Raw genomic sequence first — 23,671 nt, 5'->3', positions numbered from 1 at the left:
TCAAGTCCCGGGTCATGTTTTTTTTTTTTTTTTTTTTCATACTTTTGGGATTTTGACGACAGGTCCCGGGTCATCGTTTTTTTTTTTTTTTTTTTTTTTTTATACTTTCCTATCATGGTTAAAAGGCAAAAGATATTATTTGAATTGATGGCAGTTAAGCTCCATCCACAAAAAAATTGAGTTCAAATCCCGGGTCATGTTTTTTTTTTTTTCATACTTTTGGGATTTTGACGACATGTCCAGGGTCATCGTTTTTTTTTTTTTTTTTTTTTTCATACTTTCCTATCATGGTTAAAAGGCAAAAGATATTATTTAAACTGATGGCAGTTAAGCTCCATCCACAAAAAAATTGAGTTCAAGTCCCGGGTCATGTTTTTTTTATTTATTTTTTTCATACTTTTGGGATTTTGACGACAGGTCCCGGGTCATCGTTTTTTTTTTTTTTTCATACTTTCCTATCATGGTTAAAAGGCAAAATATATTCTTTAAACTGATGGCAGTTAAGCTCCATCCACAAAAAAATTGAGTTCAAGTCCCGGGTCATGTTTTTTTTTTTTCATACTTTTGGGATTTTGACGACAGGTCCCGGGTCATCGTTTTTTTTTTTTTTTTCATACTTTCCTATCATGGTTAAAAGGCAAAATATATTCTTTAAACTGATGGCAGTTAAGCTCTATCCACAAAAAAATTGAGTTCAAGTCCCGGGTCATGTTTTTTTTTTGTTTTTTTTTCATACTTTTGGGATTTTGACGACAGGTCCCGGGTCAACGTTTTTTTTTTTTTTTTTTCATACTTTCCTATCATGGTTAAAAGGCAAAATATATTCTTTAAACTGATGGCAGTTAAGCTCCATCCACAAAAAAATTGAGTTCAAGTCCCGGGTCATCGTTTTTTTTTTTTTTCATACTTTCCTATCATGGTTAAAAGGCAAAATATATTCTTTAAACTGATGGCAGTTAAGCTCTATCCACAAAAAAATTGAGTTCAAGTCCCGGGTCATGTTTTTTTTTTTTTTTCTCATACTTTTGGGATTTTGACGACAGGTCCCGGGTCAGCGTTTTTATTTTATTTTTTCATACTTTCCTATCATGGTTAAAAGGCAAAATATATTATTTAAACTGATGGCAGTTAAGCTCCATCCACAAACAAATTGAGTTCAAGTCCCGGGTCATGTTTTTTTTTTCTCATACTTTTGGGATTTTGACGACAGGTCCCGGGTCATCGTTTTTTTTTTTTTTTTTTTTTTTTCATACTTTCCTATCATTTTTAAAAGGCAAAATATATTCTTTAAACTGATGGCAGTTAAGCTCCATCCACAAAAAAATTGAGTTCAAGTCCCGGGTCATGTTTTTTTTTTCTCATACTTTTGGGATTTTGACGACAGGTCCCGGGTCATCGTTTTTTTGTTTTTTTTCATACTTTCCTATCATGGTTAAAAGGCAAAATATATTCTTTAAACTGATGGCAGTTAAGCTCCATCCACAAAAAAATTTAGTTCAAGTTCCGGGTCATGTTTTTTTTTGTTTTTTTTTTCATACTTTTGGGATTTTGACGACAGGTCCCGGGTCATCGTTTTTTTTTTTTTTTTTTTCATACTTTCCTATCATTGTTAAAATTCAAAAGATATTATTTGAATTGATGGCAGTTAAGCTCTATCCACAAAAAAATTGAGTTCAAGTCACGGGTCATGTTTTTTTTTTTTTTTTCTCATACTTTTGGGATTTTGACGACAGGTCCCGGGTCATCGTGGTTTTTTTTTTTTTTCATACTTTCCTATCATGGTTAAAAGGCAAAATATATTCTTTAAACTGATGGCAGTTAAGCTCCATCCACAAAAAAATTGAGTTCAAGTCCCGGGTCATGTTTTTTTTTTTTCATACTTTTGGGATTTTGACGACAGGTCCCGGGTCAGCGTTTTTTTTTTTTTTTTTCATACTTTCCTATCATGGTTAAAAGGCAAAATATATTATTTAAACTGATGGCAGTTAAGCTCCATCCACAAAAAAATTGAGTTCAAGTCCCGGGTCATGTTTTTTTTTTTTTTTTTTTCATACTTTTGGGATTTTGACGACAGGTCCCGGGTCATCGTTTTTTTTTTTTTTTTTCATACTTTCCTATCATGGTTAAAAGGCAAAATATATTATTTAAACTGATGGCAGTTAAGCTCCATCCACAAAAAAATTGAGTTCAAGTCCCGGGTCATGTTTTTTTTTTTTTTTTTCTCATACTTTTGGGATTTTGACGACAGGTCCCGGGTCATCGTTTTTTTTTTTTTTTCATACTTTCCTATCATGGTTAAAAGGCAAAATATATTCTTTAAACTGATGGCAGTTAAGCTCCATCCACAAAAAAATGTAGTTCAAGTCCCGGGTCATGTTTTTTTTTTCTCATACTTTTGGGATTTTGACGACAGGTCCCGGGTCATCGTTTTTTTTTTTTTTTTTTTTTTCATACTTTCCTATCATGGTTAAAAGGCAAAATATATTCTTTAAACTGATGGCAGTTAAGCTCCATCCACAAAAAAATTGAGTTCAAGTCCCGGGTCATGTTTTTTTTTTTTTTTTTCCTCATACTTTTGGGATTTTGACGACAGGTCCCGGGTCATCGTTTTTTTTTTTTTTTTTCATACTTTCCTATCATGGTTAAAAGGCAAAATATATTCTTTAAACTGATGGCAGTTAAGCTCCATCCACAAAAAAATTGAGTTCAAGTCCCGGGTCATGTTTTTTTTTTTTCATACTTTTGGGATTTTGACGACAGGTCCCGGGTCATCGTTTTTTTTTTTTTTTTCATACTTTCCTATCATGGTTAAAAGGCAAAATATATTCTTTAAACTAATGGCAGTTAAGCTCCATCCACAAAAAAATTGAGTTCAAGTCCCGGGTCATGTTTTTTTTTTTTTTTTTTTCATACTTTTGGGATTTTGACGACAGGTCCCGGGTCATGTTTTTTTTTTTCTCATACTTTTGGGATTTTGACGACAGGTCCCGGGTCATCGTTTTTTTTTTTTTTTTTTTTTTTTCATACTTTCCTATCATGGTTAAAAGGCAAAATATATTCTTTAAACTGATGGCAGTTAAGCTTCATCCACAAAAAAAATGAGTTCAAGTCCCGGGTCATGTTTTTTTTTTTTTTTTTTTTCATACTTTTGGGATTTTGACGACAGGTCCCGGGTCATCGTTTTTTTTTTTTTTTTTTTTTTTTTATACTTTCCTATCATGGTTAAAAGGCAAAAGATATTATTTGAATTGATGGCAGTTAAGCTCCATCCACAAAAAAATTGAGTTCAAATCCCGGGTCATGTTTTTTTTTTTTTCATACTTTTGGGATTTTGACGACATGTCCAGGGTCATCGTTTTTTTTTTTTTTTTTTTTTTCATACTTTCCTATCATGGTTAAAAGGCAAAAGATATTATTTAAACTGATGGCAGTTAAGCTCCATCCACAAAAAAATTGAGTTCAAGTCCCGGGTCATGTTTTTTTTATTTATTTTTTTCATACTTTTGGGATTTTGACGACAGGTCCCGGGTCATCGTTTTTTTTTTTTTTTCATACTTTCCTATCATGGTTAAAAGGCAAAATATATTCTTTAAACTGATGGCAGTTAAGCTCCATCCACAAAAAAATTGAGTTCAAGTCCCGGGTCATGTTTTTTTTTTTTCATACTTTTGGGATTTTGACGACAGGTCCCGGGTCATCGTTTTTTTTTTTTTTTTCATACTTTCCTATCATGGTTAAAAGGCAAAATATATTCTTTAAACTGATGGCAGTTAAGCTCTATCCACAAAAAAATTTAGTTCAAGTCCCGGGTCATGTTTTTTTTTTGTTTTTTTTTCATACTTTTGGGATTTTGACGACAGGTCCCGGGTCAACGTTTTTTTTTTTTTTTTTTTCATACTTTCCTATCATGGTTAAAAGGCAAAATATATTCTTTAAACTGATGGCAGTTAAGCTCCATCCACAAAAAAATTGAGTTCAAGTCCCGGGTCATGTTTTTTTTTTTTCATACTTTTTGGATTTTGACGACAGGTCCCGGGTCATCGTTTTTTTTTTTTTTCATACTTTCCTATCATGGTTAAAAGGCAAAATATATTCTTTAAACTGATGGCAGTTAAGCTCTATCCACAAAAAAATTGAGTTCAAGTCCCGGGTCATGTTTTTTTTTTTTTTTCTCATACTTTTGGGATTTTGACGACAGGTCCCGGGTCAGCGTTTTTATTTTATTTTTTCATACTTTCCTATCATGGTTAAAAGGCAAAATATATTATTTAAACTGATGGCAGTTAAGCTCCATCCACAAACAAATTGAGTTCAAGTCCCGGGTCATGTTTTTTTTTTCTCATACTTTTGGGATTTTGACGACAGGTCCCGGGTCATCGTTTTTTTTTTTTTTTTTTTTTTTTCATACTTTCCTATCATTTTTAAAAGGCAAAATATATTCTTTAAACTGATGGCAGTTAAGCTCCATCCACAAAAAAATTGAGTTCAAGTCCCGGGTCATGTTTTTTTTTTCTCATACTTTTGGGATTTTGACGACAGGTCCCGGGTCATCGTTTTTTTGTTTTTTTTCATACTTTCCTATCATGGTTAAAAGGCAAAATATATTCTTTAAACTGATGGCAGTTAAGCTCCATCCACAAAAAAATTTAGTTCAAGTTCCGGGTCATGTTTTTTTTTTCATACTTTTGGGATTTTGACGACAGGTCCCGGGTCATCGTTTTTTTTTTTTTTTTTTTCATACTTTCCTATCATTGTTAAAATTCAAAAGATATTATTTGAATTGATGGCAGTTAAGCTCTATCCACAAAAAAATTGAGTTCAAGTCACGGGTCATGTTTTTTTTTTTTTTTTCTCATACTTTTGGGATTTTGACGACAGGTCCCGGGTCATCGTGGTTTTTTTTTTTTTTCATACTTTCCTATCATGGTTAAAAGGCAAAATATATTTTTTTAAATTGATGGCAGTTAAGCTCCATCCACAAAAAAATTGAGTTCAAGTCCCGGGTCATGTTTTTTTTTTTTTTCTTTCTCATACTTTTTGGATTTTGACGACAGGTCCCGGGTCATCGTTTTTTGTTTTTTGTTTTTTGTTTTTCATACTTTCCTATCATGGTTAAAAGGCAAAAGATATTATTTAAACTGATGGCAGTTAAGCTCTATCCACAAAAAAATTGAGTTCAAGTCCCGGGTCATGTTTTTTTTATTATTATTTTTTCATACTTTTGGGATTTTGACGACAGGTCCCGGGTCATCGTTTTTTGTTTTTTTTTCATACTTTCCTATCATGGTTAAAAGGCAAAATATATTTTTTAAATTGATGGCAGTTAAGCTCCATCCACAAAAAAATTGAGTTCAAGTCCCGGGTCATGTTTTTTTTTTTTCTCTTTCTCATACTTTTGGGATTTTGACGACAGGTCCCGGGTCATCGTTTTTTTTTTTTTTTTCATACTTTCCTATCATGGTTAAAAGGCAAAATATATTCTTTAAACTGATGGCAGTTAAGCTCCATCCACAAAAAAATTGAGTTCAAGTCCCGGGTCATGGTTTTTTTTTTTTCATACTTTTGGGATTTTGACGACAGGTCCCGGGTCATCGTTTTTTTTTTTTTTTTCATACTTTCCTATCATGGTTAAAAGGCAAAAGATATTATTTAAACTGATGGCAGTTAAGCTCCATCCACAAAAAAATTGAGTTCAAGTCCCGGGTCATGTTTTTTTTTTTCATACTTTTGGGATTTTGACGACAGGTCCCGGGTCATCGTTTTTTTTTTTTTTTTTTCATACTTTCTTATCATTGTTAAAAGGCAAAATATATTATTTAAACTGATGGCAGTTAAGCTCCATCCACAAACAAATTGAGTTCAAGTCCCGGGTCATGTTTTTTTTTTTTTCATACTTTTGGGATTTTGACGACAGGTCCCGGGTCATCGTTTTTTTTTTTTTTTCATACTTTCCTATCATGGTTAAAAGGCAAAATATATTCTTTAAACTGATGCCAGTTAAGCTCCATCCACAAACAAATTGAGTTCAAGTCCCGGGTCATGTTTTTTTTTTTTTTTTTTTCATACTTTTGGGATTTTGACGACAGGTCCCGGGTCATCGTTTTTTTTTTTTTTTTTCATACTTTCCTATCATTGTTAAAAGGCAAAATATATTCTTTAAACTGATGGCAGTTAAGCTCTATCCACAAAAAAATTGAGTTCAAGTCCCGGGTCATGTTTTTTTTTTTTTTTTTCTCATACTTTTGAGATTTTGACGACAGGTCCCGGGTCATCGTTTTTTTTTTTTTTTTTCATACTTTCCTATCATTGTTAAAAGGCAAAATATATTATTTAAACTGATGGCAGTTAAGCTCCATCCACAAAAAAATTGAGTTCAAGTCCCGGGTCATGTTTTTTTTTTCTCATACTTTTGGGATTTTGACGACAGGTCCCGGGTCATCGTTTTTTTTATTTTTTTTTATACTTTCCTATCATTGTTAAAAGGCAAAATATATTATTTAAACTGATGGCAGTAAAGCTCTATCCACAAAAAAATTGAGTTCAAGTCCCGGGTCATGTTTTTTATTTTTATTTTTTTCATACTTTTGGGATTTTGACGACAGGTCCCGGGTCATCGTTTTTTTTTTTTTTTCATACTTTCCTATCATGGTTAAAAGGCAAAATATATTCTTTAAACTGATGGCAGTTAAGCTCCATCCACAAAAAAATTGAGTTCAAGTCCCGGGTCATGTTTTTTTTTTTTTTCATACTTTTGGGATTTTGACGACAGGTCCCGGGTCATCGTTTTTTTTTTTTTTTTTTTTTCATACTTTCCTATCATGGTTAAAAGGCAAAAGATATTATTTAAACTGATGGCAGTTAAGCTCCATCCACAAACAAATTGAGTTCAAGTCCCGGGTCATGTTTTTTTTTTTTTTTTTTTCATACTTTTGGGAATTTGACGACAGGTCCCAGGTCAGCATTTTTTTTTTTTTTTTCATACTTTCCTATCATGGTTAAAAGGCAAAATATATTCTTTAAACTGATGGAAGTTAAGCTCCATCCACAAAAAAATTGAGTTCAAGTCCCGGGTCATGTTTTTTTTTTCTCATACTTTTGGGATTTTGACGACAGGTCCCGGGTCATCGTTTTTTTTTTTTTTTTTCATACTTTCCTATCATGGTTAAAAGGCAAAATATATTCTTTAAACTGATGGCAGTTAAGCTCCATTCACAAAAAAAATTGAGTTCAAGTCCCGGGTCATGTTTTTTTTATTTTATTTTTTTCATACTTTTGGGATTTTGACGACAGGTCCCGGGTCATCGTGGTTTTTTTTTTTTTTCATACTTTCCTATCATGGTTAAAAGGCAAAATATATTTTTTTAAATTGATGGCAGTTAAGCTCCATCCACAAAAAAATTGAGTTCAAGTCCCGGGTCATGTTTTGTTTTTTTTTCTTTCTCATACTTTTGGGATTTTGACGACAGGTCCCGGGTCATCGTTTTTTTTTTTTTTCATACTTTCCTATCATGGTTAAAAGGCAAAATATATTCTTTAAACTGATGGCAGTTAAGCTCTATCCACAAAAAAATTTAGTTCAAGTCCCGGGTCAAATCGGTCTTTACCACTTTTACTTGTAACGGAGTAATATTTGACCAGTAGTATCTGTACTTTTACTCAAGTAAGGAAGTTGTGTACTTTGTCCACCTCTGGAATTAATCAAATGTAAAATACTGTAAAACACTGTACTATTAATTAAATATAGATGAATCCTTATTAAAGTTACACAAGTTGTTCTGTTAAGAGCAGTTATTGCAGTGAGTCCTTTGTTGTTTGATTAACATTAAAAAAAGACGGCAGCATGAACATTAAGCTGTTGTTACTTTAAGACATGATGCTTGCTTGGATACGGTTACACGCTAGTTGTCTTTCTATGGAAAACAGTACCTGAATTCTACGACAGGGAAGGACTGGAGCTTCTTTCCCTTCACTGTTATTTACAGTCTATGGGTGCTCCAAGTCAAAAATGACGGCTTTCAAAAAACTGCTTATAAATCTGTTGTTATGCTATATTATTGCCAAATATTGAATTCACTCTTTTTATCAACTTGTTTTCTTTCAATTAGCACAGGTTTTGTATTTCTTTTTAGAAATGATTGATCATAGGCATAAATTATCTCAGTTTATGAACCTCGGTTTAAGACCTCAAAAAAACTGAGGCGCATAGGCTCAGATCAATAAGGATTTTCAGTAGAATTAAAACAAAAGTGTAAGTTAAAGTAAGAGTTGTCTACAAAGTAGGCTATATTTTTGTGCCTCTTTTAGTTAATGTACAGGTGTATGTGTGTATCTGAGAATTTACTCTCAAGACGCTCCAGAGTTCTGATGATGAGTGATGTGTTGTGATTCAGTGTCGAAGTTTCCTTCCTCTTTGCACCACAAAAAATAAATAAAAAAATCCCGCAGACAGAGTTGTGGGTGTATCTATGCCAAAACCAGCCAATTGCTATTCAAAACCCACCCAATCACGGTGGGAAAAAACACGTATTTGGCAACACTGAAATGAGGACAGTGGCATTTGGATAATGAGGGCATTTAGCAAGAATATTACTACTCGGGAGTTTCCAGTAACAGGGTTCAGAGCACCTACATTACAGAAAGTTAACCATGTGATCGCAGATTATTACTACATTTAATGGCTGTCAATTGGTTTTAAATCATGTTCTCTGCGTTAACGTGTTGAACCTGCTGAAATGTTCCTATTATATATATTTACTTTCCAACTGCATTCTGAATAGATATATATCTGAAATATATTAAAATGTATTTGGAATTGCTTAATATAAGGTCTCAAATGCATTATAAGGTCAGAATTGAATCAGAAGCAGAATTGCAACTGCCTTTTTTGTGATTTAATATCATGCAATTCTGACTTTATAACTCACAATTGCGATTTTATATCAAGCAATTCTGATTTATATGTAAACTCGCAATTGTGAGATAAAAAGGCGCAATTATTCCATACACATCACCCTATACAATAATCCATATAAGTTTTATCCGAATGAGCACACTTTTAAAATGTACTTTTGGAATAAAACCCTTCGAAGGCATGGCCCTTGAAGTCCGAGTCCTTCGAAGGATGCAGCCTCTGAATTGGGAAAGAGCCTTTGTTGTTTAAGCTGCTTGCCCAACACTCAACCACGTCCCGCCTAAACATATACCTAATATTTACTCTGGACCAGAGCTCTATGATTCCAAAGAAGTTATACGAGTTAAGATGTTATTCAAAATCATATGCACTTGTTGATGGACCAACTGTAGGAGTCATTGAGTTACATATATGAAATTATTACATAATGCCGCTAAGTATGGGCAATGGTGGGTGAGAAGGAAGAACACTACATGGGAAAAATACCCTTAACGGTCTAGTGATTTGTCGTCTTTCCAGCAAAAGTTTTTCCTCTACTTGATTCGAGTAGCATCAAATACTCTGTCCCATGGAAATGACTATTTCACTGAAATGCAGTGAGTTATTATGCAAACAAAAAATTTGTATGTAATACTGCTCCTGCTGACTTTGGGACAGTTGTAATTTTGCAAATGATAAAAGATGTCAATACCAAACCAGCGGGTGCCATCAAGCTTGGGCCATCACAATGGGAGAACCAAGCCAGAGAGATGAAAGGAAGCCTCTGTCCGAAGTTAATCCTTTTTTATCTTTAGACTGTCTTCAAAACTTTATCAGCAGACTTAGTTTTTATGTTATGTTGATCAAATAAAGGCACCCTTGGAGAGGATAAGAGACTTCGGTCAAACTTTAGTTTAGGGTCAAACTCTCATTAACTATGACTTTTGCCTCAATAAGCTTGCCTTAATAAACTGATTATTAATAGTTAGTAAGGTAGTTAAGTTTAGGTATTGGGTAGGATTAAGGGATGTATGGTCATGCAGAATAAGGCACTATGTGCTTTATAAGTATTAATAAACAGGCAATAATATCCTAGTAATATTAATGCTATTAAGCGACTAGTTAATAGTTATAATTGGACCCTAAACTAAGTGTTACACGCACGCACGCACGCACGCACGCACGCACGCACGCACGCACGCGCACACACACCCTTGAAAGCATAAAGTAATGTGGAAGCACCTGCTGCTGATCAAGTCAGGTCTGAATATTTTTTTCAAAAGGGAGGAAGGATTATAAAAACAAGGAAGGATTATACTGGCTTTATTAGAAATAAAATAGATATAGTGAAATGTCCTATATATAGCATGGTAAATTTAAAAACGACACTAGCCTACATTTTCCCCAAAACATTTAACAGGACTAACTGTATTCACAAGACCTATTAATGTCTTAAGATAATTAAATATGAGTATAATCAGTAACAGAATCAGAAAAAATGACAAACCAAACATCTAATTAGCCCAAACATACATAAGCGGCTATAAGGGCAGCATAGAAGTACATTAAAGGTTCTGTCATAAGTCTTTGGCTGCTCATTCATAGTAAAACAAATTAGCCATGTTGACTCAAGACCAGAGAGAGGGACGGACAAACCCCATCACCATCCCGAGAGATTAGACTCCATCCATCACAGACTGACAGGACAGCAGTGTTTGTCCCACATATTGAGGGTGAAGACTTGATTGTACAGGAGGCTCTAATATGTTCATGTGTCGACCTATTTACAATAGAACAAAGACTGCAATAAAAGGCACAGATGGCATTGGACAAAATAAACTCACTTGCTGCAATTCATTGCTGTGAAGCAGAAAGTTTGTGTGTAAGTGTGTGGTAAGATCAAACAATCAGGCTCCTGAACGATGCTGGAAGTGTCCATTCTCTACAGAAGTTTGTTGGCTCGCTGGTTGGCTTCATCAATGCGATCTTTATTTATATCAGCCTGGGCAACACAATTAATAATATATTTTTATATATATAAAATTAAATATAAATTATACAATCATTATATAATATATATATATATATATATATATATAATACATTTAAACCAAACATCTGTTTTATAATAAATATATATTTTAATAAATAAATACATATATGATGAATTCCCGTCATTTAGGAGTTCGACAGTGTGGCTTTACCTTATCAGTTATGCGGTCAATGGTCTTGTTCTGTTTTTCGATCTCATTGCCCATGTCCAAGGCCAGATTCTTGAGATTCCCGATGATGCCGCCCACCTGGTCCAGATTCTCCTCCATCTCATCTTCTCGTGCATCATTCGTTACTCTTTTGGGAATGAGAACGCATACAGTACATCTTATTATACACAGAATAATACAAAAAGTGACTAATCTAAATTAATAATCAGGAGAATTAATCAGCTGTAAAGATCTTAAAATAAAAAAAGACCACATACATGTGGAGCCAAACTGCAGATGCACCAGCCACCCAAAATATATTCAATGCGGCATTGAAGAAAGACATTGTGGCTTATTCTAGGTCAAGCGCTGCCTGCTTAGACAGGAAGGCAACAAATGACCATTGTTCATTTGTTAGCAACATTTAAGGGTAGGTAAATCTGAAACCGACGCTTCCACAATAACACACTAGCACGCAACAAAATGGAAGGTTATTCAAATTATGGCACAACAGTTTAGCTCTACAAAAATAAAGGTAAATTAGGAGAAAATTTGGCTTTAATGTAGGAATTAAAGACCAAATGTCATAAGGACTGACTATAATTCAAGGACATAAAGCAGGCGTGTGACAAAAATTAAGCAAAAAACAACAACAACAACAGTATTTAATAATAATCATAATAATATATTATAATACAATATGTTACAATATAAGCATTGATATAATTGTTATTATTAGTATTGTTAATAATTGGTATTATCATTATTTTATTTTAAAGAACAGTAAAATTACAATACTAACATGGTTATTGTTGTCCTAATTTGTTTGCTTTCAAAAGTTAAACCATTATTTTACTTTAGCAGAAAACCGCAGGGAGACTTTAACGTTTCTCTTTGTTGACAACAACAGATATCTAAACAATTCTCATTACGAATTTGGGAAGATGGTTGGCCCAGCTTGCGTTCCCAAATGCAAATTATAAGTGACTCAAACACTCAGCATTTGCAAAGTAGCATTTACTGTGAATTGAAACACATTCTCACAACCATGCATTGTCAGAATTCATAAAAAAGTTACAGGGCAACTGGTGAGTAAAGCAACACTGTTTCAATACTGATTTTAACTGAATTTGCTGCTTTGAAACATGCTATGGGTGTCCCGCAGATGGCGTGCAGAGCTGTCTGAAGCAATCCGTGCATTAAATGTATTAGAAAACGTAAAAATTTTTAGTAATTGTTTAAAGGGGTGGTAAAATGCCCTTTTCACAAGATGTAAAATAAATCTCTGATGTCCCCAGAGAGTGTGTGTGTGTGTGTGAAGTTTAAGCACAAAATACCACACATATATTTTTATATAGCATGTTAAAGTTGTCACTTTTTGAGGGTTTATGTACATTTTAGGGTTGGTGATGTCACTAACCCCGGAGGAATGTCGTGTAGTCCCTACCAGCCGTTTGTTGTACGGTAGTCCTTTTCTTTAAAGGAACACTCCGACTTTTTGGGACTTTATCCTATTCAACGTATCCCCCAGAGTTAGATAAATCCATACATACCTTTTTCATCTCCGTGTGTGCTATGAGTCTGTTTGACGCACCCACCGCTAGCCTAGCTTAGCACAAAGACTAGATGTAAATGGTTGCAGCTAGCATACTAATCCAAATAAGTGACAAAATAACGCAAACATTTTCCTATTTACATGTTGTGATTTGTATAGTCACAGAGTGTACAAAAAACAAAGTCAAATGAGACACAGACATATTTTAACCGTATAAATACTGGGAACTATATTCTCTGAAGGCGAAGCACTGCTACTTGGGCGGAGTGATAACCGCAGCACCTGAGACGCGCCGTGGTGAGGAGCAGAGAGTTCGTTCAGAGCGCGTCTCAGGTGCGCTGCGGTTATCACTCCGCCCTATATTCAGGGAATATAGTTCCCAGTATTTATACGGTTAAAATATGTCTGTGTTTCATGTGACTGTTTTTTGCACACTCTGTGACTATATAAATCACAACATGTAAATAGGAAAATGTTTGCGTTATTTTGTCACTTATTTGGATTAGTATGCTAGCTGCAACCATTTACATCCAGTCTTTGTGCTAAGCTAGGCTAGCGGTGGGTGCGTCAAACAGACTTATAGCACGCACGGAGATGAAAAAGGTATGTATGGACTTATCTAACTCTGGGGGATACGTTGAATAGGCTAAAGTCCCAAAAAGTCGGAGTGTTCCTTTAAAAGCAAATATCTTCCTTTGATTTGAGCGTTGTAACTTTGCAGATGTTGTTTATGCTCAAACAGCAACATTTCACACTAACTAAAGTTAGAAAAGTGAAATCATACTCAACCACCCCTTTAAGGCCATTTCGCAATTTCACAGTAACCCACCATTTCTTTTCTCTTTTATTTACAAAATTCACATGGGTCATACTTTTCAAGTTGGAAAATATGGAAAAATCACATCCCTGATAAAGCCCAACTGTCTGACACTGGATCAATGTCCATCATTTTCAGCGTATTTTGCCCTCACCTCTTGACGTAGGGGCCAGAGGCTGATCCCCCTGAACCAGCCTGCCCATTGCGAACGGCGGGCGGTTGGCTGGATACCACACCGCCCTCTTTTCCCTGCACGCTGGAGTTGTCATTGCCTGAGCCCCAAGTCCGCTTATATCTCCCATCATGCTCAATGGAAGTCACTCTGAAAGAGAGGTTTTAATAAGCTCATTTACCCCAGAAAGATGAAATACAACACAATGTAATGCATAATATTTTAAATCCAGTAGCTGGAAGCTGATTTATAATAGCGAACCTGTCACATGGGCACACACATAGGCCACAGCATTTGGACAAATCAGTCAGGTTCTTCTCAGCTTGCCTCATGTCCTGATTGATCTGATCCATTCCTTGATCAACTCGCCTCAGTTGCTCTGATCAAGACAGAAGAGAGCAGATTTCAATCGATGTCTTAATTAGTCAGCATCTCCTAAATTAAGTTTTTACAGATTGGGATGGAATGGTGCAGTCACTCACCTCCCTGCTCATCCAGCATGGTCATTGTTTTGACCCCCGTCTCCCGGCTCTGAAAATATATGCATGCTTATATCAGGTTCTATATAACTCTAATGAGCAAATACAGGTAGTTATAAGCATTATGTACTTCAGGCAACAGCAAACATGCTTCGGTTTCATTTCTTACCTCCTCTGCCATCTGTAGCATCCGCCTAGTGCTTTCAAGTGACTGAAAGAAAAAGAAACGCATATTCAAAAGGTAATCAAATCACTACTGTAATAAGAAAACAGCAGATATTCTATATTTCAGGTCTGCATGCAAACATCAAATAATACAAAGCACAATGAATAAATGTAAAAAGTAACACTTTCAGCTCATAAGTCTTTGGCTCATAAAGCCACAATGTGTAGACCTTTATGAGTTGACTTTAAAATTCAGAAATATGTATGAAGAAATGTGAAAATCCTAGATAATGCTATAAAGCCATGCAAAGAACACACTACAGTACATACACAGGAACACAATAGAGAGGGATACAAAAAATTGTATCTTCACATTTTTTTCAGACATTATACACTGATGAGCCAAAACATTACCAGTCACAGCCAGGTGAAACAAATATCGTTGATCATCTCCTAACAAGGCCACATATTAAGATCTGGGTAGATTAGATGGTGAGCAAACAATCAGTTCTCATAATCAACATGTTGGATGCAGGAGAAATGGGCAGGAATAAAGATCTGACTGACTTTGACAATGACCATATTGTTATGGCAAGGCGACTGGTTCAGAGTATCTCTGAAATGGCAAGGCTTGTGGGTTCCTCCTGGTCAGCAGTGGTGAGAATTTACCAACAGTGTCCAAGTAGGGACAAACCATAATCCAGCGACAGGGTGTTGGCCACCCAAGGCTCATCAATGCACAAGTTAATGAAGGCTATCCCGTATTTTCCGAATCAACAGAAGGTCTACTGTGGCACAAGTGAAGTCATAAAATTTGTTTTAAATGATTATGGGGGGCGAAATGCGTCACAAAACACGGTGTATCATATTCTGCTGCATATGAGGCTGCATAGTCACAGACCAATCAGAGTGCCTATGATGACCCCTGTCCATCGAAAGGGCTTACAATTGGAACGCAAGCGTCGGGACTGGACCTTGGAGCAGTGGAAGGTGGTCCCCTGGTCTGATGAGTCCCGTTTTCTTTTACACAAGTGGACGGCCGTGAACTTGTGCGCCGTTTACCTGGGGAAGTGATGGCCGCAGGATGCACTGTGGGACAATGACAAGCACTGGAGGGAGTGTGATGCTCTGGACAATGTTCTGCTGGGAAACCCTGAGTCTGGCCATTCACGTGGAAGTAAATTTGACACGTGCCACCTACCTAAACATTGTTGCAGACCAGGTACACCCCTTCATGACAACAATGTTCTCTGTGGCCTCTTTCAGCCGGAGAATGCACCCTGCCACACTGCAGAAATTGTTCAGGAATGATTTGAGGAACGTGGCAAAGAGTTCAAGGTGTTGCCCTGGCCTCCAAACTCCCCAGATATCAGGCCAATTGCATCTGTGGGATGTGCTGGACCAACAAGTTCGATCCATCTCCACCTTGCAAACTACAGGACTTGAAGGATCTGCCGCTAACGTCTTGGTGCCAGTTACCACAGGACATCTTCAGGGGTCTTAAAAAAAAGTCCATGCCTCGGCGGGTCGGCACTGTTTTGGCAGCACACAGAGGAGAGGACCAACAGCATATAGGCAGGTTATCATAATGTTTTGGCTCATCTGTGTATTTATCAATATTTATGCATTTGCTTTAAACCTATTTAAAAGTGTGATTTTTTCCCCCCAACCAAATAGCCATAAATTTATGTTTAATGCTAGAACTAAAACAGTAATAAGAAATGAAAAAAGTTTATCTATTGATATGTATACTAACATAAACAATATTTTAATAATCATTTATTATTAATTATATTTCAATAACTCTATCTCACACACAAAATATACCAATATATAACTAATATTTAGTAATAGTATTAGTAAATATTCAATATATCACCCTAAATTCAGCCATCATTAATCTAGTTCTGACTTGGGAAATTACATTCTGAGGGTACTAATGGTATATCACAGTTAAAAAACAAAACTGATGTGGTGGGTGGGGAATGTTTCATGGATTTGTAGTTTACCCCCAGTCACCCATGCTGAGCATGAGCACAGAGGCCGCTTCATGCTATTAGTCTTTATTACAGCACACAGGCTCATGTGAGTCCCTTCAGAGGCAGCAAGGAGAAAGAGAGAAGGAAACAAAGTTGTGGGTAAAGAAAGAAAGACGTGCGTTATAGATATCGAAGATTTAGTAGCACAGAGAATCACTTATTTGCAAATTCAATTAAAAGACATTAAGATTTTTTTTTTTTTTACAACTGTTAGTGCAAGAAATGTATTAAGGTTGAGAAATAGAGCAGTATAACAGTGAGTAAGAGAAAACTTTGTTTGCGGTCACAAACAATGAGTCTACACGTATACAGGAACTTGAAAACATTGCATCTAATAACAAAGAAATTAATTCCTTTCATCCCGTTACAGTGTATCGCTACCGTAACAGATGATCAGCATACCTCATCTGTAACCTGGTTGGCTCTCATTGTGATGTCCTCCACTGACATGTCTGCCATCTTGCTGGTGTCCAAGTTTGCTGCCCCTCCTGTGGTCTTAAGCTCTACGCTCTGGGGTCTGAAGGTCAGAAACAAGAGGTCATGGTTCAGAGGACATTTTCATACACACACACACACAAACAAAGATACCCAAAGAAAAAGCTTTCCCATGGAAATCTACCACCTGGAATTTTAATTTGAAGGAATTCTATCATCATAATTCTGCCTCATGAGTCATGTTGCTCAAATGATTTATTTTTTTTGTTGGCGAAACTCCATAAAGTACTATAAAGTAGTCCATTCAACTCATTGGCTATTTTTACAAGTCTCTGACAGTCTTACAAATCAAAATGTCAGTTTTAGTAGATGAGGCTGAGTAGATGACAAAATAGCCTATTGGGTGAAAAGTTCAAAAGCATGAAAGTGATTAACAATGTGGTGGTGTGTTGTCAATTGTTTTAAAATTAATATTAAAGTTTATAAAAAATATTATATTTAAAAGGTTACAATTCAGAGAACACCAAGAGGATACAACAACAGTACAGACACAACACACGCCTTAATGTTAAAAGTGAAAATGCGTATAATGTCTGTGCTGTTGAAAACACTGTTAACAATGGTGTGAGATGGGTGTGAAAGTGATACAAGAGAAGTGTGATGTTTTTCTTCTATGAAGATTTTGTGACCAATGTGGTCAACATAAGATATACACCATTTTGGGGGGTGTTTCATTGCAAAGAATCCTGAAGCTTAAACAAAAGAGCAGAAATACACATAAAACATTAATGAATAAACAGACAATGAGGTCAATTATCGACTAGAGTAAAACTGTCACAGCTTACAGTAAAAATCTCACATGCACTGTAGTAAAACTAAACTGCAGTAAAAAGATGAAAAAAGTGCTTACAAGTGTATATGGTATGACAGGGTGTGTAATAGGCCTGTCTCTGTACACAGGAAACAGATTTCTTAATGTCTTTTCCTTCGTTTCTGCAGCGTTTTCCTGTTTCAAATGCCAGCAAGGTAGACGGAAAATCCACAAGAACTAACTTTAAAGAAAAGTTCACACTATATATCAATATTTAGATCCAGCCGTCACAAATCCACTTCTGATCTGGGAAATTACATTCTGAACATGTTCACTAACAGGTAACACAAAAAGAGGCCGAATTAAAGCCTGTCACCATTCACTTTTTTTTGTTATACATTAAAAAAATTAAAATAATAATAAACGCAGTAAAAGTTGACAGTGACTGAGTCAAATTCTGTTTCACATCTCCTTTTGTGAAGTCATTCAAGTTTGGAACAACATGAAGGTGAATACATGTTGAAAGAATTCTAATTTTCTCTTTCAATTCACTTCTCTGAGTGTTAAAGGATTAGTTCACTTTTAAAATGAAAATTCTGTCATCATATACTCACCCTTAAGTTGTTTCAAACCTGTATGAATTTCTTTCCTCTGCTGAACACAAAGGAAGATATTTAGAAGAATGTCAGTAACCAGACAGTTTTTGGTTCCCAATGACTGCCATAGTATATTTTTTTCCTACTATGGCAGTCATTGGGAACCAAAAACTGTCTGGTTACTGACATTCTTCTAAATATCTTCCTTTGTGTTCAGCAGAGGAAAGAAATTCATACAGGTTTGAAACAACTTAAGGGTGAGTATATGATGACAGAATTTTCACTTTAAAAGTGAACTAATCCTTTAAAGGGACAGTTTACCCAAAAATGAAAAATGTCATAATTCACTCACCCTCATGTTGTTCCAAACCTGTATGAGGTTATTTCTTCTGTTGAACACAACATATGTTTAAGAATGTATGTAACCAAACAGTTGATGGGCCCCATTGACTTCCATGCTATTTATTTTTCATACTATGGAATTCAATGGGGTCCATCCACTGTTTAGTTACCATATTGTCCAAAATATCTTATTTTGTGTTCAGCATAAACAGGGTTGGAACAATTGTAATTTTGGGGTGAACTATCCCTTTAACTTGCTTATTCAATGTTATTTTCAAAACAGTTAAACAAGTGTTTATAAGGGGGGTAACATGACCCAGAACGTCATATTACTCACTCTCCTCCATTGAACAGTCCAGCCATGAGAAACACCTCCTTAAGAATTGTACATTTCCAGTTTGTCAACAAAAACCGGTTTCTAGAGGGAAGGTCATTACATCATGTCTCTTACACTATTTTCACTGCATTCTGTATCAGATACACTAATCATCATCTGGACTTGCATTATGCATTATCAAATTGGGACTTAACTAACTTACAACATGCCTCCTCTATAATGCTTGGGATCTGACAAATTCTCTACTACACCAACATTCAGGAAACAGAAACCATTCAATAAAATCCGATTTTATGAGAGAGTATAAACACATAACAGTGATGTTTAATGCTGCTGATTCCAAGATTTACCTTTTACACCCAATTCCGGAAGGACAGAGCACAATTTTGCCAGGTACGTTAACGTTAAATAAATGTAACTGTTACCGCGTTGAGAAAGTTAGTAACGTTACTTTGAAAGTGGAGAAAGTCCTTGTGATCTTCCCAAAAGTCCTTGTGATCTTCCCAATGATCCAGGATCCCAACACCACTAGCACCTATTTACGGTCAGGTTTTATACTTACTGATTACTCATGATGTTTCACGATGTTCTTTATCGCTAACTTACTGGTAAAGTGTGTTTGTTTATTTAAGGCAGTAGTTGGCCAGCTGGTCTCGTACTCAGTTCCGCTTTGGGGAAGTAGAAACGCTTTATCATCCTCTTTTTTTAAAAATACTGGACGGAACCTGGAGCGCAACGTTTCACTCGCTACTTACTGATGTTGATTCCAGGGCAGGAGAAGGATATGACTGAGGATCGATCGATCGATCGGTCTAAGTGTTTAGAAAGTGTTTATATCCCGTGCTGGTCCAAACTCTTTCCGAAATTCCTCCAGACAGACAGATTATGACAGTGGTGCGCATGTGCAGTCATATGACAGGTGACTTAGTGCGCATGCGTCAAAGAGAAGCGAGTATAAATAGAAAAGATAATTATTAATAACAACAGAAAAGATGCTGAGTATGGTGAAGCATTTAATAGAGGTAGTTAGCATTCTGAAAGATCATGTAATAAATAGAAAAAAATGTTTGGGCCAAATTGATACGATTATTATTATTATTTAGTTATTGTGCAATAAAAAAATGTTCCTGGACGAAAGGTGGCTACTTTCGGTAAACCATTAGAGTATTTTTATTTATTTTTTACACTGAAAAACATGACCACTAGCACATTTTAGTATTTTTTTTTTCATCTTAAAGTGTCTCGCTGTTCCTGGTTTCTAATACAATATTTGAATAGACTCAGGCAGTCATCCATTTAGTATTGGAACAAAAATGTTTCTCTTGGTCAAATTTGACTTTTGTTTTTGAGTAACAGTTGTTTAGTTGAATTTACAGTACAGTGCGTGTTGATATTACCGTGATGACGTGTTAATCCCGGAAGTGCCTTTTGTAAACTTGCAGCCAGGTCAGCTGTACCAACTTTAGAGCCGTCTATCTCATCGAGAATGTCTTTCAGACGGGATAATATTTCATTCTAAAAAGTGGAGTCTTCCTTTATGCGGTAAAATCATACGTATATAATATATGCGGTCGAATACTATTTTGCATGCGCTACTACAGTGGTTCCGTGAATAGGCATGTTGTACACGACTAACGCCACACCTTGACTCGTTCGCATATTATTTACATGTTACGTGTAGTTGTAAAACAAGATTAGAAGCGCTTGCTAATGCGCGTGATAACACGGTTTAATATCATAGGACAATGTTTATATCATGTTTCTTTACCAATGTGAAATATTGTGTCGCCTGTTCAACATTCTACTGTAATCGCGGATTAGTTGTTCTTAACCAACCTTGGTCTGGGACGCACTAGGGGGCCTCAGCAAACTTCCGCTAGGCTACTAAACATTTTTGTTTATGTACATTTTTTTATTTTAAGAATCTGACTTAATTACTAAGCTATATGCTGAAAAAAATATATATATGTACAACAAAAATTATGTACAGCTGTTGTTTTATAGCAAAACAGAAGATTACATTTCTGATGTCAGGAACTAATTGTGGTTCTTTGTGTTAATCTATTGACACCCCCCCCGTTTTAGTAATCAAATGTTTGCAAGTATATTGGCATACATGAGGGACCTTTGAACTGAAACCACTTAACTTTTCAGGCTCTTCTGCTCATGTCTTTTACTTTATTCTGTAGATAATTTGGATGACACAATGGAGGAAAAGAATAAGAAACGCAAAAGCCCAAAACCATCTTCCAATCAGCCGCCTCCCCCAGTCACTGCTCGAAAAACAACATCCAGCAGATCCTTCGGCGTTGGTGGTATGGTCACGCACAGTCAGAGGTCAAAGTATCGCAGGTGAGCATCATCTGTCATTAAAGGTATTACCATTTTCATAATTTTATCGTCATATTTTGCCATTATTTTTCATTCATTTTGTTTTGGGGTGTTAGGGGAGTGAGAGACAAACCAAGGCCTCAGAGTCAGTCGGGTAAGAGCAGCCAGTCGGGCCACATCCAGCACTCGTTTCTCACAGACGTGTCTGATGTTCAGGAGATGGAGAAGGGTCTGCTCAGCCTTCTCAATGACTTCCACTCTGGAAAATTGCAAGCCTTTGGTAAGCTCTTACACCACGGTAAAAAATGTATTACAGCGTGTTTACGGTTTTGATTGAAGTCTAAATCTTCTCTGAATCAGGCAACGAGTGCTCAATCGATCAGATGGAGCATGTGCGGGAAATGCAGGAAACACTGGCTCGCCTGCACTTTGACCTTTATGGAGAAGTGGATGAGCTGCCAGAAGACCAGAGGAAGTCTGCTTATGACACTAACATGGATAAACTGTTATCAAATGTAAGCAACATTAGATATTTGGTCCCATTTATTGTTAAGTGTCTTTAACTATACTACGTACTAACATTTAAATTAATCATATGATACAATGCACTTGTACTTACATTGTACTTGTATTTAAAGAATACATGCCTGCAATCAACATTGAACTGACCCGAGCTTATTAATGAGGTGGTTTACAGCAGAATTGAACTCATTTCATAATTGATTTTTACACAGTTATTAAACTGAACTAAATCTCAAGCTAAAAAAAACACTATTGTTTTCTGTAGAGGTGCTTGACAGCAGAATTTAAATTAGTCTCATATTTGAGGAAGTTTGCATCATTGAATGCTTTGAAACAATTTGATTTGACCTTTAGCCACACTTCAACATATCTGTACCCTGAAACCTGTCCCTAACCTTACCCGTAACCCACCTTAATGAGCAAAACTAGTACATTGTATCTAACTCTTTTTTTTTTTTATGTAAGTACGTAGTGGTTAAAGACACCTGACCTAATATAAAGTGTGACCAAATATTGAGTCATAAACCAGAAATCTATGAGTTCTTCATGCATTTGTCTAGTCAGTCTAATGAAGATATCTTCTTTCCCCTTCAGCTGGAAGAGTTGAGCTCCTCAATGTATCCTTTCATGGTTTCACCAATTATGTTGATGAATCAACTGGATGATATTGTAGTATTTAGTTAAAGGGATATCACCCAAAAATGAAAATTCTTTCATTACTCACCCTCAAGTTATACAGTATGCTGAACACAAAAGAAAATATTTTTAAGAACAGTAACCAAACAGTTGTGGGGCACCATTGACTTCCATAGTATGAAAAATAAAATTATGTGAAAGGCAATGGTCCCCTACAACTGTTTGGTTACAAAAACTCTCCAAAATATCTTCCTTTGTGTTCAGCAAAAGAAAGAAACTTGTACAGTTTTGGAACAACGTTAGGGTGAGTAAATGATGACAGGATTTTCATGTTTGGGTGAAAATCCCTTTAAGATTGATCAGGTAACTTTATTATGTGATCTTGTAATTCGTCTCCATACGCATTGTGTAGTACAACAGCAACATGTTACATCCTTAAAATCATTTTGAAGGTTTTTCTAACACAATTCATTTATTTTATGCCTTAAAAACTGAGTTTGAAATCTTAACTATAATTCCTTAGACAAAAGCTTAACATTGCTGACAGTCAAGATGTGCCCAGAACTTCCAGCATATGAACTACAAAAGCTCTACCATGCAGAATACTGTGTGTATATTTAGCACAACACAGCTATGGAGAAACACCAGTATTACAGTCATATCGGTGACACTGTGGTCTTAAACATGTAGAATTGGTCAGCTTGGGTTGTTTGCACTCTATAGATGTGATATCACAGAACAAATCCAAACAGTTGTGATGAACTGCCAACTTGTCTTTCTCCTCGGATCATTTCACATGTTACCACAAGAAATATATGTGCATAAGATGTTCGATTACATTAAGACATCTAATCTTATGTCTTAAATGTTGCCTTGGAGTTGTACAATAGCAGCACCTTTGCATTATCACTAATTCACTTTAACAAGGAACTGATTGGCTCAGTTTGTATTTATTTATGCCCTGTCTTAAAGCGATTAATAGAAAGATAATGGCAGGTTATTTTCATGTCAGTTGATGTCAGTTTTCTGCAGAATAAAATTAAAATTGCATTGTATATTTTTGGTTATAGACTATAGTTCTATTTACATATTTTATTTTGATTTAAAACATTGGAAATGTTTAACCTACTGGCTGATTGTTGATTAAACTTTTTATTCATGCTTCTATCAATAAAGTTCAAGTTTTAATGTCCAGTTTTATGACCCACATATGAATTACGTAGATAATATGTTTATGTAAAAACAAAATAAAATATATGTTGAAATAACTCAGCTATTTTATAACTGAAATAACCGTGAATCCATGAGCTGCTGAAAGAAACACGATTCGTGTGTGAAGGAAT

At 35.6% G+C, this 23,671-nt stretch overlaps 2 protein-coding genes across 5 annotated transcripts; one reads left to right on the top strand and one right to left on the bottom strand.

The window, feature by feature from the left end:
* Nucleotides 1–10,197: 10,197 nt before the first annotated feature.
* On the bottom strand, nt 10,198–19,770 carry LOC307009785 (synaptosomal-associated protein 23-like). Of its 3 annotated transcripts, none has more exons than XM_079633866.1 (8): nt 19,402–19,770; nt 16,721–16,835; nt 14,284–14,325; nt 14,118–14,166; nt 13,897–14,014; nt 13,618–13,785; nt 11,095–11,239; nt 10,198–10,892 (listed from the first exon to the last, which is right to left on the bottom strand). In XM_079633866.1, the coding sequence occupies exons 1-8, from the start codon at nt 19,410–19,412 to the stop codon at nt 10,833–10,835; spliced, it is 708 nt and encodes a 235-aa protein (XP_079489992.1). In that variant the 5' UTR covers nt 19,413–19,770; the 3' UTR covers nt 10,198–10,832. The 3 variants fall into 3 exon arrangements, with proteins under 3 accessions (XP_079489992.1, XP_079489993.1, XP_079489994.1); XM_079633867.1 differs by having other exon boundaries at nt 19,595–19,770; XM_079633868.1 differs by having other exon boundaries at nt 19,190–19,739.
* Nucleotides 18,978–23,522, top strand: ccdc28a (coiled-coil domain containing 28A). 2 transcript variants are annotated; one of them, XM_079633869.1, is made up of 6 exons: nt 18,978–19,232; nt 21,029–21,191; nt 21,287–21,450; nt 21,531–21,685; nt 22,287–22,309; nt 22,852–23,522. In XM_079633869.1, the coding sequence occupies exons 1-6, from the start codon at nt 19,133–19,135 to the stop codon at nt 22,904–22,906; spliced, it is 660 nt and encodes a 219-aa protein (XP_079489995.1). In that variant the 5' UTR covers nt 18,978–19,132; the 3' UTR covers nt 22,907–23,522. The 2 variants fall into 2 exon arrangements, with proteins under 2 accessions (XP_079489995.1, XP_079489996.1); XM_079633870.1 differs by lacking the exon at nt 18,978–19,232 and adding an exon at nt 20,235–20,381.
* The last annotated feature ends 149 nt before the right edge of the window (nt 23,523–23,671 follow it).

The sequence above is a fragment of the Phoxinus phoxinus genome (genome assembly GCF_949152265.1).
Source record: "Phoxinus phoxinus genome assembly, chromosome: 13".
Lineage (NCBI taxonomy): Eukaryota > Metazoa > Chordata > Actinopteri > Cypriniformes > Leuciscidae > Phoxinus > Phoxinus phoxinus.
This window is presented reverse-complemented; position numbering and strand designations above follow the sequence as displayed.